Below are 18,422 nucleotides of genomic sequence, written 5' to 3'. Positions count from 1 at the left end.
TGTATACCACAATAAGGTGACTATGACTTGTATACCATGATAAGGTGAGTATGATATGTATGGAATGACACAAAGTAGTCGAAAAGAATCAACTTCTTAACTTTGCAGCTGAAACATTGCTGAATCCTAAAGTCGTGATGCAAAATGAATTCTCTGACCCGAGTGCTTTATTAAATCAGCCTGATTTCTGTCTGCAGTGATTTACAGGCCTCATATCTGGAGCTGGATGAAGACGTCTTACGTGTTAACAATCATTGGCGCTGTCACGCGGATTCATAATTCTACATTTTACAATAACATTTATGTCTAAGTGAATAGGATTTATGGTGCGGAGCTTTGTTGTTATAGTTAACTCTTAGTATACTTTATAATTCTTGGTATACGGCCCGGTGACATTATCATTCTACTAATATTATTCTGTTTTCCCCTTTCGTTGCAGGGAATGATCCCATTGACATCTATAAAGTTCCAGGGCCTATTGTAAAGGCAGAACGGGGAGAGACCATCTCTTATGTTACCAATAACACCAGTATAAAAGGGGCAAATATGAACACCACACAATGACCACTACTGTTACTACTATACTATAACTGACCAAATCTACTAAGACCAATAATAGTAACACAACCGGTTTACAAGGGACAAATATTACCACCACAAATTACTAATACCACATGAATAAAGCCACCACACTGCTACTCAATAAAATTCACAGTTCTACACAGGCTCTGCAGACCATATAAGTGATTACAGTGCTGTTACATCCAGTGACTCACAGGGGGTGTCTTCTCTAAGTGAATCACGGAGTGATTCTTCATCTGGCCATCCACTAAATTTCAATAGTGTGTGAACATAGCCTTTCTGTGTTTTCAATTCATGACTAAGCAAAAATACAGTGTGTACATAGCTTTAGTTGGCATTTCGTCAAAGTAGCTGTTGGGGCTTTGGTAGAGCTAGGGTACCACTCAGGCCCTGTGACAGGTGCCGCGGTCACCATAGTATTAGGCCTTTTTTGGCCCCCATATAGTATGAGGTCCCTCTGTGCAGCCCTCAGATAGTTTTGGGTCCCTCTGTGTATGCTCCATATAGTATATGGCTCCAACATAGGAGATGAACGTACTCCTCCACTCCAAGAAACCACATTTGTATCAAGCGCAGGTCATACACAGGACCCAGATGTAGCAATAAACTGTTAACATTTATTACAATACAATACAACAATACAATCCAAAACATGGCGTAAAAATCACAAACAATATTTACAATTTTTATGCCATAATTTGTATTGTATTGTTTTATGGTACTGTCTCTTTAAATAGTCCGCCATTTTCCATTTCATTGATGTCACTTCCGTTCAGTGAAAATATATTTGTTCTTTGTATCTATCTATTCCTTATAAACCTGAGGAAGAGGCCGGTTTAGCTCTGAAGGGCGAAGTGCCGTGCACATTTTGTATTGTGACCTGCGGCTGATACCCCTGTGGCTTCTTGGAGTGGAGGATTATTTTCTGTTACAGGAAAGCTGTGGTCTGTAGTTTGGTTCCCTCTATGCTGTTTGGAGAGTTGTGCCAGACATTTGCACAACTATACCAGGTGAGGGAAATCTGCATGTTTTACCTCTCGTATGATCGTGGTGATTTCCTTATGATTCTGCACCATGGAGTCGATTTGTATTTCTCCATACAGTAGATGGCCCCCTCAGTGCAGCCCCTATATAGTAATAGGCCCCTCTGTGCAGCCCACATATAGCAAATAGCCCCTTATGTGCACGTTTAAAAACTGTGGTGTGATGCTGCTGAAACATTTCATTGAACTTGCTGTGCTGCACTTTTTTTTTGCTTTATGAAATAGAGAACAATGTTTTTTGCATGCTATGTCATGTGTGCTGCGCCTGCGGGTCATAGACAGACAGACAGACAGAGTTATGTTCGGTCAGTGGCAATGGGTGGAATAGACAGAAAGACACAGACAGTGAGCCCTGCACTGTCCCCACCCACTGTCCCTGCCTACTTGCCATTGACAGCCCTAGGTGGCTGTGGACAACTAAGAGGACGGTCCCTGCTCTGGTAAAGGTGTTACACAAAACATGGACAGACAAACAAACACAATAGTACAGTGTGGACAGACCGGGTCAGCAACGTTGGGCAGCAAAAGGACAAAATCGGAACCTAAAGAATAGTCAGAATCAGGCGGTAAGATCGAGGCACACTGCAAACAGACTGCAAACAGTTTGTTTATCTTTGAGCCGCTTACGCTCGGTTGCTATGTACACACTTTTTCCTCACCCTGGATGGCTAGTGGTTGCAAAGGGGATGTACCTCCTCCACGCTTGCGCTTTGTGTTTTTACCACGCCGAGCCGATCTTGCCAGACTCCATTACCAGCTCTGAATCTTCTTTTCCTATTTATAATAGTGGTGAGTGGCTCCTCCCTCCCGATTCATATTCATGTTGCTAATTTAGTGTTTTATATGTTTGCAGTCACGTATTGCACAGCACTTTGGTGATCAAATTCTTTTACATTTATACACATGTATTGGATATTAATTCTGTATTTTATTGACTTTATGTCTCTTAAATCATAATTAGGTAATTTCATATGCTAATGTGTTAGCCTTATCAATATGCACAACGAATGTTCCCACAATGCTTGAGAATGACCCCGAGAGAGAGTTGAAACGTAGCTATTTCTGTACCTGTTTGATGGAATAAATCTTCTTTTCTTGGGGTGCTGCGGATTTTTTCGGACTGTATTTGGGATCCCCTGCCAAGGGACTTTCTCTGCAAGCATCTACTGCATTATTATCGGATGTGCGGCTTTTCTCTGTGCTAGATAGATAGATAGATAGATAGATAGATAGATAGATAGATAGATAGATAGATAGGATATAGATAGATAGGAGAGAGATAGATAGATAGATAGATAGATAGATAGATAGAAGATAGATAGGAGATAGATAGATAGATAGGAGATAGATAGATAGATAGATAGATAGATAGGATATAGATAGATAATAGATAGGATATAGATAGATAGATAAAAGATAGATAGATAGATAGATAGATAGATAGGAGATAGATAGATAGATAGATAGATAGACAGACGCACTGCTTTTCTCTGTGATAGATAGATAGATAGATAGGAGATAGATAGATAGGAGATAGATAGATAGATAGATAGATAGATAGATAGATAGATAGATAGATAGGAGATAGATAGATAGATAGATAGATAGATAGATAGATAGATAGAAGATAGATAGATAGGAGAAAGATAGATAGATAGATAGATAGATAGATAGATAGATAGATAGGAGATAGATAGATAGATAGATAGATAGATAGATAGATAGATAGATAGACACACACTTATACCCAGGCTTTCTGGTGTAGATGTTACCTATAAATAGATAGATAGATAGATAGATAGATAGTAGATAGATAGATAGATAGATAGGAGATAGATAGATAGATAGATAGATAGATAGATAGATAGATAGATAGGAGATAGATAGATAGATAGATAGGAGATAGATAGATAGGAGATAGATAGATAGATAGATAGATAGAGAGATAGATAGGAGATAGATAGATAGATAGATAGATAGATAATTGATAGATAGATAGATAGATAGATAGATAGATAGATAGACATACAGACACATATAACCAGGCTTTCTGGTGTAGATGTTACCTATAAATCCCAATCTGTTTATGGCTTTCAGATCTTTGGCGGATAATCTTTCTGTGTAAATGGACCCTAAGGCTGCATTCACACGTTCTGTGAGGTGGTTCACAGCTGAAATGTGCCACATGTGAGAGATTTGCTTCTACTAAATACACCTAAGTAATAATCATGGCCTACAGTAACCTGGAGAGGGTAGAGGAAGAGATCCATACTGAACGTCACTACTGGAGTCAATGGAGACTTATAGGAACATTCATCCTAAAATTGATACAAATTGGTGTAATTTTACTCAAGAATCGGCCAACCCATCCCCCTGTGACCTCATAATACATTAGAACCAGTTCTTTTTTTCACACTAGGGGGCGCTAATTGCAACTGAACAACTAGTATTACACTCAATGGGTGCTGCAGAAGTCTGGGCCGGATAGCCGCCACTTTGCTTTCTTCTGCCTGTGATGCTCTTCTTGTTTTCTGCTCTTCTGCACCAGTTCCTATGTAATCAATAGCAGAAACAGACACAGCACAAGGAAGAAGGGAAGAATACCTAGAGAATTATTCTAGATCAGTAAACATGGCGATGCATAGGCCTGCATAGGAGCTTAACAATACATGATCTTTTTTTTTTTTTTTTTTGTATGCAAAGCATTAAAAAAATTGGCAATTTATTTTACATAAGAAAAAACTAATGGTTACAAGGGTGGACATATTGTGCGGCGAGTGGAGTTCTTCAGTCATAATATGGTGAGACTAACATACTTCTTATTATATATTCAGTCTCCTTCCCCCAGTTCTGAGCTGCTGCTTTCGGCTCAAGGCGCAAAAATCTGTGTGTGAGCTTTTTTCTCTGTCTCCCCCTCCTGTCCTAGACGGATGAGGAAAACAAGTCCCTATCTGCAGCTTTGTACTGCCGGGAGGGATAATCACAGTGAGTTCATCAGCAACTTGACCTTAGATTAACCCTCCCAGCGTTACAAAGAAGCTACAAAGTTGCAGATAAAGCCCGTTTACATCATCCATCTCAAAAGGGAGGAGGGAGGAGGGGGAGATAGAGAAAAAAGCTCAAACACAGATCTTTGTGTCTTCAGCAGAAAGCAGCAGCTAAGAAACTAGGGGAAGGAGACTGAATAGATAATAACAAGTATGTAACAAATTGTTCGTCTCACCATTTATTTTTGCTATATTAATTTTTTTGTTATGGATTTGAATGAAAAAATTCTCACACTTGTGGAACCATCCTAAGGGGTGTCTTCAGCCAGAGTACCTAGGGCAGCTCAGGTTGTAAATGCAGCTTTGTGTACATGCTGAGGCCATAATGTTCAATTTGTACATTCTGTATTTTATTTTATGTAAATATTTGCTTCATATTTACTTGTGAGAGCAAATAGAATTTTTTTTTATTTGTCACCTGCAAGTGCTCAACTCTGCCACTATGCCCCCGCAGGGGAAAATAAGGTATTACATGATGGTCTTGAAAATGTAATACAGGGATGGTGAACCTTGGTCCTAAAGCTGTTGCAAAACTACAATTCCTATCATGCCTGGGCAGCCAAAGCTAAAGCTTTGGCTGTCCAGGCATGATAGGAATTGTAGTTTAGCAACAACTTAAGGTCTGAAGGTTCCCCATCCCTGCTATCATATATGATGGGTCCTCCAGAGCCCCCCTCCACTCTCGCTAATAGATTAATGGAGATTTTATATACACGTCTACTAAACACAGAGCTTGAAAAAAAATCCCATTCTTGAATCAAATGAAAGATCATATCCCCATCTATGCAGAGAGTATGTAAATAGATTCACTGGCCGTAAATCAGGGAACAAAAAAAGCCAATTGTATTTCGAGAGCTGCCTAGAAATGGCCGTAACAAGTAGGATTTACCGCTGCCAGTAATGCTGCAAGTGTCACGAATACGACACAATGGAAATAACTCAGTCATGTTACAAGGATACCAGAAAAGCAGCTGGAAGGAGCCGTATTCTGTACTCAGCGTGTGTCCGGATTACTGTGCACAGCTGTACTCAAGGCCTATTTATACTGACTCTATAAACATCGCCTCTAATGCGCCAAGTAAACTCGCACTTTGGAGGATACAGATGGATCGGGTGTTGTGACCCCTCCGCACAGTCCGGTGTCATACAGGGACAACCATTACATTGGATTGTTAGAAACTTTACTTTTGCAAAAATTTCCCAAGATTATCCGGCCTCAATGGGACTTGGTAGATGCCAAATTATTACTAGTTTAGAAAACTTATTTACTAAGGCAACTGTAAGAAAACAAATCCAACATGGACAGATTTTTTGGGGACGTTGGCAAAGTTGACTTATATAGGAACACAATGACGTTATGGCAGGGCCAGGTTCATGTTAGTGTCAATGCTCCATCCATTGGGCTCCGTCAGTGATTCATTTTACTTAAAGGGAACCTGTCACCCCCCATGCTGGGGTGACGCCCGCTCGATCCCCCGGTGGAGCACCATATACTTACCCCTTCCCTGAAGTCCCGGTCTTGGACCTGCTCCCGTCACCGTGATATCGCCATCGGAAGCTGTGTGCACGCTCATCGGAGATGAGTCCAACGCCCATAGAGAATGATTGGAGCCGTCATTCTCTATGAGCGTCGGACTTATCTCAGTTGAGCACGCGCACGGCTTCCGACGGCAATATCGCAGCGGCGGGAGCAGGTCCAAGACCGGGACTTGGGGTAAGGGGTAAGTATATGGTGTTCCACCAGGTGGTCGGACAGGCTTCACCCCGGCACGAGAGGTTACAGGTTTCCTTTAAAAGTCAATGGGAATCTATGGGGATCCACTGGTGTCCATTGTGCAAACCAATTGCTAATCTCAGAGAGACCAGCTAGAGAAGAGGCTGTAGTTGTTAAAGCGACTTTATATCCACCAACTCATCCCACCAAACTGCTGGTACCATCCGTTTTATGAGAGTAAATCTTTACCGATTGTGTTTTGTGTCTGGTGCCTTGGTTAGAGCAAAAAACTTTTAAGCCTGAAGCACTGTGTCATACTACTGTGCCCCAGGTCTGCGACGCCTCTCCTTTCCTCCTCCCCACCCTCCTCATCATTAGGAACGCCATCCTGCCTGGGGGTGATCCTAATGATGAGGAGGGTGGGGAGGAAGAAAGGAGAGGCATCGCAGACCTGGGGCACAGACACTCTAGCCCAGTATGACACAGTGCTGCAAGTTTAAAAGATAATATTTTGCTCTAAACCAATAGCATGGCCTGTCGGCCGGAGGTCTCTCACCTTCCTTCGTGCAGTGATCAGTGTATGTAATCTACTGTAATAATGTAAAAGTCCCCTAAGGGGATTTAAAAAGTGGGGGGGAAAAATCTATAAAAAATGTTTAAAAAAAAATGCCTCAAAGCCCCTCCCCAATAAAAGTGAAAATCACCCCCTCTTCCCATTTTATACATAAAACACATAAAAATAATAAAGCTAATTAACATATAATACACCGTAGCGTGCGTAATCGTCCGATCTATTAAAATAAAACTATATTATTCCCGTACGGTGAACGGCGTGAACAAAAAGGGGTAAAAAAAATGCAGGGATTGCTTATTTTAAAATAACATTTTATGGAAAAAAAAAATTAATAACTAGCGATCAATTCGTCTGAACTAGAAAAAAATGTTACTAATAAAAAGTAGAGATCATGGTGGAAAAAATGACCCCCCATATAACCCCGTAGGTGAAAAAATAAAAAAGCGCTAAAAGAGTCACAAAGTGGCCATTGTAATCATACCTACAGTATTTGCGAAAAAAAAGTTTTACTGCTAATAAAAATAGTAAAACGTTAGAAAACCTAGTAACCATGCATATCGCTGTGTTCAGACCGACCTATAGAATAAAGAAAAAATGTCAGTTTTACTGTAAAGTGCATTACGTAAACACGGACCCAGCCCCTCCCCCCCAAAAAAAAAAAAAAATTTGCAGAATCGCACTTTTTGACACAGATGATATTTTGGGCGTTGAGCGAACCTGGAGCAGCTGGAGTCCATCCGAACCTGAACGTTCGGCATTTGATTAGCGGTGGCTGCTGAAGTTGGATAAAGCCCTAAGGCTATGTGGAAATCATGGATATAGTCATTGGCTGTATCCATGTTTTCCAGACACCCTTAGGGCTTTATCCAAGTTCAGCAGCCCCAGCTAATCAAATGCCGAACGTTCGGGTTCGGATGGACTCAAACCCGGTTGGCTCATCTCTAGTTCCGTCATTCATTTTATGGCAGATTAAAAAATGTCTTTACAAAGTACACCTTCTCCTGAAAAAACAAGCCCTCACATGGCCCTGTAGGTGAAAAATTAAAAGCGTTATGGGTCTTAGAAGGCGTGGAGGAAAAAACGAAAATGCTAAAGTGACAATTGGCTCGGTCCTTAAAGGGTTAAAGGAGAAGTCCGCCCTCCAGGGTTTTTTTTTTTTTTTTTTTAAAGGCAGGGACACGGGGGAAAATAACAAAGGGTATTAACTCCCCTCTCCCTGTGCCTCCTCAGCACCGGACCGCCTCTCCAGGACCCCCGCCGTGCTCTGGGATCTCCGGCTCCGGTCAGATGGTGCATCGCAGGCACAGCGAGAGGTAAGCAATGCCTGTGATAACTCAGCTAAGGCCCGAGTTCTCCTTTAACAAAGCTCAACATAGGGAAAACCTAGGGGCAATGTATGATTCAGCAATGGAAGCCATGAATGTCGTGTCTGACGCAGTAGCCTTAGGGCCCTTATACACTGGCCATAGAGCCCAAGATAATAAAAGCCGATCCCTGTCGGGATGGCTCAGTTAATTGAGCGGCTTGGTCACACAAACAATCATTTGATTATTGGTGCAGTCATTAAAACTCATCATTATCTCCTATTTACACCGGGTCGAAGTGTGATCAATAACATTGATATTATTGATTGCACAAAAAATGCGATCAGTTCACAGACAGGGATCTTTTCCTTTATTGGCTGATCCCTGGACCTGAGCTGAGCGGATTGATATATATCTTTACGGGAAATGATTCAGTATAATTTGTAATTTATCGATGTTTCCATGTTAAAGAGTCCAGTCCTTTAAGTGACCCCGCCCACTGGACTCCCTAACACAGGATGATTAGTGATTCAATCAACAAGTTACAAGTTATACTGAATCTTTTCCCATAAATATATATATCAATCTGCTCAGCTCTCCCTGCTCTATAACATGATGGAGATAGATTAGACAGCATTGTCTTGGTGACAGGTTCCCTTTAAGGTATGTTAAAGGGAATCTGTCTACTCTATATCATTCTCAGAGATGCAGACGTGGGCCGGTAGCCAAAATGCAGATAATTAAATGATACCTGTATCTGATAACTGTTTGCAAAGTTATAAAATCCTGTTTTCCTTCTAATCTAAAGAGTCATGAAGGCTGGGCTGAGCTTCAACATGCATGCCCCCCTCCCTCCCACCTATAGGTAGCTTATTAGTCCTGTTTAGGCTCTGTACACTGAATTACAAGGCAGCTACCTATAGGTGGAGAGCTTTCTTACCTAATTTGCATACACATTTCCCATGAAGCTTTGCCTGTAGCTCTCCAAACCTTCAGTTGGGTCCCTGACTCCTTTGTGAGAACTGGTATCCCCCAGAGCTGGGTCATCAAGAGGCAATCCAAGATGGTGGTGAGTCTCTGGCCACCAAGTGATGAAGGGGAGGAACACGATATAATACAGGGCATGGCTGGTCTATATCACCCTGTACGTTACGTGTCACACTCATATATCTACAGACTTAATGATGTTACCAAATATCAAGCACTGGGGGGGGGTCTGTATTAGAGAATGTCACCCAGCAGTATTTCTCCTTCCCAGCATTGAAGCTATACAGCTGTGTTCCCACTATTTTAGGATACAACAGGTGGCTGCTGACCGGCTACAAAATCTTCAATGGAAAAATTGTTACTTGTTTCTGCACTTAAATATCATATGAAATATCATATATCCAATGGGGAGGCGGCTCAGTGAGGAGTGGGAGGTTGGGGGGGGGGGGGGGGGGGCATTACAAAGATGCCTCCAGATTCACGCAGCATTCACTTTAAGGGGTTCTCCATAAAAGTAAAGTTCTTAGTAAAAATCTTGCGAGTGAATGAGAACATACAGTGCTACACTGATACATTGTACATGGCTAGTTGTGCCTTCAGCTGAGAAGAGATACAACTGTATCCAGTGCAGACAATGCCCTGTGAGCTCTACAGCCTGGACCCAGACTGATACATTATACATAGCTAGTCCTGCTCTCAGCTGTATCCAGAGCAGACAATGCTCTGTGAGCTGAGTCACCTGGATTACAGACGGGTTTGTACAGCAGCCGCTGTTCATCTTGCACATTTGACATTTTATTCTCCTTGCTTCTTTAAAGGAGAAGTCCGGCAATTTTTTTAAAATTAAAGTATTGTATTGCCCGCTAAAAGTTATACAAATCCCCAATATACACTTATTATGGAAAATGTTTTCCCTGCACTTACTACTGCATCAAGGCTTCACTTCCTGGATAACATGGTGATGTCACTCCCTGGATAACATGGTGATGTCACTTCCTGGATAACACGGTGATGTCACTTCCTGGATAACATGGTGATGTCACTTCCTGGATAACACGGTGATGTCACTTCCTGGATAACATGGTGATGTCACTTCCTGGATAACATGGTGATGTCATTTCCTGGATAACATGGCGATGTCACTTCCTGGATAACATGGCAATGTCACTTCCTGGATAACATGGCGATGTCACTTCCCGAATAACATGGTGATGTCACGTCCCGGATAACATGGTGATGTCACTTCCTGGATAACATGGTGATGTCACTTCCTGAATAACATGGTGATGTCACGACCCGATTCCCAGAGCTGTGCGGGCTGTGGCTGCTGGAGAGGATGATGGCAGAGGGATGCTCAGTGTCCCTCCAGTTCCCTGTGTCCCTCAGTGTCCCCCTGCCATCCTCCTCTCCAGCAGCCACAGCCCGCACATCACCATGTTATCCAGGAAGTGACATCACCATGTTATCCAGGAAGTGACATCACCATGTTATCCAGGAAGTGACATCACCATGTTATCCAGGAAGTGAAGCCTTGATGCAGTAGTAAGTGCAGGGAAGAAAGCACTTTATCTGCATTTCCCATAATAAGTGTATATTGGGGATTTGTATAACCTTTGGGGGGCAATACAATACTTTTATAAAAATTTTCGCCGGACTTCTCCTTTAATCTCTATAAAAGAAACATACCACATGTACAGTATATAGAGATACAGTGCAAATTCTGTAACGGGGACCCCACCTTCCATGTGCCTTTCTATTATTAGGGTCTTCTTATGTAGTTGGGGGGTCTTAGGAAGTTCTCAGCCACCAGGGTCCTGATGAGACCACTACTGCTGCATGCTTCAGGAAAGAATACTATGGTACTTGTAGTGCCTATATATTGTATTTACATAAATTGTGCCCAACCAATGTCAAACAAGATTTTCACGGAGAAACACAAAAATGTAAAAAATTCCCAAAACCTTAGTTTTCACTCATTGTTGGCAGTAGTTCTCAACAGCTCCTCCACCCAGCGCAGCTAGTCTCACCTGTTTTCAACAGGCTGATGTATGAGAGGGAGACTTGTCAATCACATCTAATATACATAGGTCTCATAGCTGAGTTGTACTGATATCAGCCAGACCACCTGTATCCTGAGTGCTGGATGTAGAGAAGCCCTAATATAACACACAGTTCACATGAATAAAGGATTGGGCATTAGTGGCCACTAGAGGGGATATGTGGTATTACATGCATATAATACATGACAGGAGCCATTCTCCAGGGGCCCCTCCTTAATGCTTATAGAGTTTATTAAAAGGGTTTGTTGGGTAATCTCAACCCCTTTAAAACTTGACTTCCCTCAGGTAGAACACATGGTCGGTGTTATGCTGGAAAGACTGGTGGAGAGACCTGAATCCCCACCTGATATATGTGAATGATCTATTCCAGAGATGTGTCCATGCATTTGTATTCATTCAATGGTCACTGTAATTTCAAACAAGTTCCTGTGATAGTCAAATGTGATTCCTATAATTTCTGTAAATCATTCAAGTTACCAAACATGACTCCTTACCCCCAGACAAACAGCTCTAAAGTCTTGACCACTAGGTGTCTCACTTCTCTGTAATCTGTTATCCACTGCCTGTTGTCAGGGGAAATGTGTCCTACTAAGAGATCAGGACATTTAGGACAGTGGAGGTTGAGTTTACTGTGTTCTATGTGCTGTCTGAGCTGTGTACAATCTGCCTGCTTAAGAAGATCCATGCTGTTTTTCAAAGGTAAATTAAGGCTTCCCTTATCCTTCACCACTCATAAAGGTCTAGGCAGCTGTTTTTTATATATATATATATATATATATATATATATATATATATATATATTATATATATAGTGGTGCCTTGGTTTAAGAGTAACTTGGTTTAAGAGCGTTTTAGTTTAAGAGCTCACAGTTTTTCATAATTGTGACTTGGTGTAAGAGCATTGCTTTGGTTTATGAGTTCCCTGTACTGGGTGGGAGTGGCGGAGGGGCAGGGTCTGCATAGCAGGGTCTACATCCCTGTACTCTAACCCAGGAAGTCTCCCTCACCTTCCAAACCATAGCAGATCCACTTCAGGCTGGGGCTTACATCAGGGGACAGGACTGTGGAGGTAATCTCTCCATAGCTGTAACCCCTCTCTCCCTGGACAGAGAGTGCTGCATGTATGTGCCCACATCTGTCCTGCTCATTCCTTCATGCTCCCTGCAGTCTCTGTCAGCCCTTGTGTTTCCCATCCTCTCCATTACTGTACAGTAACTTATAATATGACATATCCACCTGTTTCTGAATGTTTGTGTAATCTGTTTTACATGTTATTCAGAATAATAAATCATTATTTTTGGGGTGTGGAACCAATTGTCTGCATTTCTATGATTTCTTATGGGAAAATTTGCTTTGCTTTAAGAGCGATTTGGATTACAAGCGCCGCCCCAGAACAAATTATGCTCTTAATCCAAGGCACCACTGTGTATATATATATATATATATATATATATAAGCCAGCAAAATTACCGCAGCACTCCGTAGATAATTTTCAAACCGTGAAGTTTATTACTTCCACAAGTGCATTTCGCTAAATGCACTTGTGGAAGTAATAAACTTCACGGTTTGAAAATTATCTACGGAGTGCTGCGGTAATTTTGCTGGCTTGTATACTCTCATACCCTCGGTCCGCAAGGGTATTTACTGCAGGCACCAACCACACAAAGACTTCTGGAGTGCTGCGTCCACCTTATGCTATATATATATATATATATATATATATATATATATATATATATATATATATATATAGTCTCAATACAGTCTCATTGGTATAAATGTTGGTTTTCATATAGTTCATGTAGAAAAAGACCGTGGATCATGAAAACTTATGATTGCAAAAGTGCTCATTTATTTACAGTGACATCGGTACAAAGAAGTATCATACTGTACCAGTATTTAGTCCAATAAATGGCCAGATAACATTTAGTGACCAAGCATGGAGAGCCAACAGTCCCAGATTGCTTATCACAAAAGCGTAAGTATTCCCATGCATCGGGGATTTATGCAATGTGTATGCAGCGAAGGGGTTACCGTGATTCTGATGCTCTCCCAGGTCAGAGTAATTGGTCAGCGGACTAATCTCCTGCGTCCAACGCGTTTCCTGCTAGGGCATTCATCAGGGACGTAGCTAGGAGTGGAGTGGTGTCTGCATGGCTCTGATGGCGGCCATGTACTAATGCCTATGGTACAGGTTTAAATAGCAAGCGCGCGGCACAGGCTCCGCCCACCCTGAGCGTCAGCTGGTGCGGGATCCCCGATCATGTGACAGTGACGCATGGTATAGGGGGCGGGGGGCCGCTCTCGTCATAGTTAGTAATGGGATCCAAGGGAACTAAGCCCTGTCCCCGTCTACATGTATAGCAAGGTGAAGTTTGAAATCTAAGGCATAAGGTAACAAGGTAAGTTTCCTGAAGTAATGAGTACGTATATAGGACCCAGAGGCTCTCGGTCTAGTTTGTTGTCTATCGGACACTGCTACACCGGGACCTACAATGCAGCCAGCGCAGAGCGAGCGCATATAGAGATACACACAGCGAGTTAAGAGTGATTTGGATTACAAGCGCCGCCCCGGAACGAATTATGCTCCAAGGCACCACTGTGTATATATATATATATATATATATATATATATATATATATATATTATAAATATATTTTATATTTATATTTTATAAATACCAGTTTATCTACTGTTGTAGGTCCACAGTAGTGCAGTGTAATCCCCTTCTCTTCGACTTCACTAGCAGCTTAGTGCTTAGTGTAACCCTTTCCTTGCCGTGATCCTGTTGATGTTTCTTTAGCATAGCACCTTGCAAACCCAGTACATGAGTAAGCTCTTCTCAGTCCACATGCCTAGTACTATACGGTGTAAATCATTAGCATAGTATCAGGTCCTATGTAATGATATAGAAAAGAGGAGTATGTGCTGTTCTCTGATTGGACAAATAAGTAAGGGAAAGGAAGCCCCTTTGTGAGTACTGAACAGCGCACCCCTGAGATGTAGATAAATAGCTGCGCACCTTAGAGGAGGCTCTATCATTTTACTCTAATGACTTAATAGATAAATAGTAATAATCCTACCTGCGGTTACTTGAGCCTTGATTATTGGGTCCTGGTATTTCTTACAACTATAGTGTGAATGCTCCTGTAACCCTCAGCAGCCATAACTGGGCTGTCAGCAATCCTTGTAACCCAGTATGGGAGTTATATATAGTGTGCGGCAGCCTATGGACTGGGAGCTGCTGCTGCTGCTGCTGTCACTGACTTCTATATATTCAACCTAAGACCCCTCTGCTACATAAGAAGACCCCAGTAGTAACCATGGAGGAACATGGTAGGTGGAGACCCTGTTACAGATTTTACATTGGGACCTTGTAGCTTCATTGTACAATTCAGATCAGGATGAATGGAGACTGTTAGCAGCCACTTCGCCTATTAGGATTATATGTCTGTAGGGTATTATGCTGTGTTATGCTGGGGTTTATACGGATCCTTTATTGTATTGGGAAAAATACATGTACAATAGCTTTACTTATTCGTTGTTTCATGAAATGATGCAAAACAGGGCTCAACTCTTGAAGGGCGGTCTCCTTTAAAAAAAACATTGTCATACTCACTATAAAAGTATTATGGGCGACCAGAGTGTCTGTTCAGGATCCTCATTTTAGGGCCAGAGTGGGCTGTGGTTGCCAAGAGTTTCTCTCATTCGGGAGGACCTGTCCTGCGTTACAGAGACCAACGACTGTTGTAAATGTGCACGGTGTAATACCTCATTTCTCCTGTGGTGGCGCTGAAGAGAAACCAAACACCAGGTTTTTACACAGAATTACACCTGATTCCTTCTAGCAAGGGGGTCAACCTATTGCCAAGGGAACCTTCTAACAAGTAGACAACGAAAAAACTCCTTTAAAGGGGTTATCCATCGCTACAAAAACATGGCCACTTTCCCCCTACTGTTGTCTCCGGATTGGGTGCAAGTTTTGAAACTCAGTTCCATTGAAGAAAATGGAGCTTAATTGCAAACTGCACCTGAACTAGAGACAACAGTAGGTGGCGCCGTTTTTTGTTTTTTTTTTGGAAGAAAGTATCTTTGTTTCTCTAATCCTAGTAAATCCTCTCTTACCTCCTCTTCTTCTTCCTCCCCTCACATGCCTCAGTCTCCCTGCACCTGCCTGCTCTCCCATCTCTCTCTTCCTTAGCACTGGCCTCTCTGTTCCTCTCTTACCTACTCTTCTTCTTCTTCCTCCTCCCCTTAAATTGCATACCTCTCTGTCCCCCTCTTGCCTCTTCCTCTTCTTCCTCCCCTCACATGCCTCAGTCTCCCTGCACCTGCCTGCACTCCCAACTCTTTCTTTCTTAGCACTGGTTTTCCTGTTCCTCTCTTATCTACTCTTCTTCTTCCTCCTCCTCTTACATTGCATACCTCTATGTTCCTCGCTTACCTCCTCCTCTTCTTCTTCCTCCTCCTCTTAGATTGCATGCCTCAGTCTCCCTGCACCTGCCTGCTCTCCTATCTCTCTCTTCCTCAGTACTGGCTTCTCTGTTCCTTCCTCTCCTACCTCTTCTTCTTCTCCCCCCCCCCCTCCCCTCACATGCCTCAGTCTTCCTGCACCTGCCTGCTTTCCCTTCTCTCTCTTCCTCAGCACTGGCTTCTCTGTTCCTCTCTTACCTACTCTTCTTCTTCTTCCTCCTCCCCCTCTTACATTGCATACCTCTCTGTTCCTCTCTTACCTCCTCCTCTTCTTCTTCCTCCTCCTCCTCTTACATTGCATGCCTCAGTCTCCCTGCACCTGCCTGCTCTCCCTTCTCTCTCTCTTCCTCAGTACTGGCTTGGGTGGATACACAGCTTGCTCTTTGTAGTTTCATTCACACCAGCCTTTCCTCCAGTCCTTTCAGTTCCAGTTAAACCTCCAGGATCCTGCCTCACACCCTCCTCCCTCCCCATCATCATCATCATCATCATCATAGACATCCCCTGACTCTCTCCAGTAGCTGCTCCTAGTCTTCTCTCTCTGTCTCTCCTCCAGCATCTCTCCTTCTCTGTCTCTGTCTGTCTCTGTATCTCAGCCCTGACACTCTGTGGACTCTTTATAGACAGTCTCTCCAGCTGGTGGTGATTTATTTATACAGCCTCCTATTCTTGAATACAATAGCAACATAGAAGTGAACAATGCCTTGCTTCCCAGAGAGGGACCTGCAAAGAGCCTGGAAATGAAAAGTAAGTCCTGTCTAAGCATTTCATTTACTGTCTATTGACTATGTCTACAGCTGCAGTCTTTGGAGAACTACAAGTGCCAGGACACGTTTCCATGGTAGTGCTGTAGGGTCTGGAGGTAGTGCTGTACTGCTACAGGTTGCTGTATACTGTATATACATTGTCTCTCATTGTTACTTTGTATCACAATTCATGGGGAAGGTTCGTAAATATTCACATCCGTGTAGAATGGAAACAGCTGTAACAATGTTTCCATATTAAACCTAAACAACCCTTAACCCCTTCACTGCCATACTGTGTATACTGGACCAGTATGGGTTCTTTAAGAGCAACAATGCTGACCAGGATTTAACCCCTTCCCTGCCAGCTGGCTTTATGGGTATGTGGCCCCGGTTTTATAGTCTCTTCTTTTCTATATAGCTTTACTCTTTTCCTTGTAACCTGCTATTTGCTGAAGGTGTGGGCAAAGGATAGTGGTGCACCAGCTGGTCCTGCTGGGTGGGGGGTAGTGCAGGGGGTGCTGTGTCTGAGGGGGTTTGGGTATAATGAGCATCTGGGAGACTTGCTGAAATCTTCCCATCCAGGAGAAGAAGAAGAAGCAGCAGTAGCAGCAGGATGGACTCACTCTGTGCTATACAGAACCTGAGCAGGAGGATGGCCCCAGTGCTCTGCATGCTGGGGAATGGAGCCTGTGCTGATGGTGAGCTCTGTGCTGTGCTGGGGGGGACAGCTGGACAGGATGGGAGTAATGCTAACTAGATGCATTGCTGCCGGGGAGCAAGAAGTGCAAAGCATTGTATATCCCTATGTCTTATGTCTATCTACAATATCTATATATCCTCTGTATCTCAGTTACTCTAATCTATCTATCTATCTATCTATCTATCTATCTATCTATCTCTCTCTCTCCTATCTATCTATCTATCTATCTATTTATCTATCATCTATTTATTATCTATCATCTATTATCTATTTATTATCTATCATCTACTTATCTATCTATCTATCTATCTCCTATCTATCTATCTATCTATCTATCTATCTATCTCCTATCTATCTATCTATCTATCTATCTCCTATCTATCTATCTATCTATCTATCTATCTATCTATCTATCTATCTATCTCCTATCTATCTATCTATCTATCTATCTATCTATCTATCTATCTATCTCCTATCTATCTATCTATCTATCTATCTATCTATCTCCTATCTATCTATTATCTATTTATTATATTATCTATCTATCTATCTATCTATCTATCTATCTATTAATCTATCTATCTATTATCTATTTATTATATTATCTATCTATCTATCTATCTATCTATCTATCTATCTATCTATCTATTAATCTATCTATCTATTATCTATTTATTATCTATCTATCTATCTATCTATCTCCTATCTATCTATCTCCTATCTATCTATCTATCTATCTATCTATCTATCTATCTATTATCTATCTCTAATATCTAATGAATGAGTGAATCAATCATTCAATCTAATATAATTACCTATATATCCATCTAATAATCACCTCACATCCTTTACACACCTTTTTATTTGTCTGACTATCTAACTAACACATCTCACAACTTTTACATATAGATCCCTTTCTCTCATGTCTATCTACAGTATCTATGGTATCTTAGTTAATCAATCAAGTTAATATGTGTCTCATATCTATCTATCTATCTATCTATCTATCTATCTCCTATCTATCTATCTATCTATCTATCTATCTCCTATCTATCTATCTATCTATCTATCTATCTATCTATCTATCTATCTATCTATCTCCTATCTATTTATCTATCTCCTATCTATTATCTATCTATCTATCTATCTATCTATCTATCTATCTATCTCCTATCTATCTATCTCCTATCT

General features: G+C 41.7%; 1 protein-coding gene across 1 annotated transcript in view; it reads left to right on the top strand.

The window, feature by feature from the left end:
- The first annotated feature begins 16,110 nt into the window (after positions 1 to 16,110).
- Positions 16,111 to 18,422, top strand: part of KCNK2 (potassium two pore domain channel subfamily K member 2) — a 97,346-nt gene continuing 95,034 nt past the window's right edge. Inside the window, exon 1 of the mRNA XM_069955617.1 lies at positions 16,111 to 16,532. Coding sequence (XP_069811718.1) covers positions 16,526 to 16,532 — 7 coding nt within the window. The 5' untranslated portion in view covers positions 16,111 to 16,525. The remainder of the gene's footprint in view (positions 16,533 to 18,422) is intronic.

This window comes from Dendropsophus ebraccatus, chromosome 15, assembly GCF_027789765.1.
Source record: "Dendropsophus ebraccatus isolate aDenEbr1 chromosome 15, aDenEbr1.pat, whole genome shotgun sequence".
NCBI classification, from domain to species: Eukaryota; Metazoa; Chordata; class Amphibia; order Anura; family Hylidae; genus Dendropsophus; species Dendropsophus ebraccatus.
Note: the sequence above shows the minus strand (reverse complement) of the source record. Positions and strands in the feature narration are given on the sequence as shown.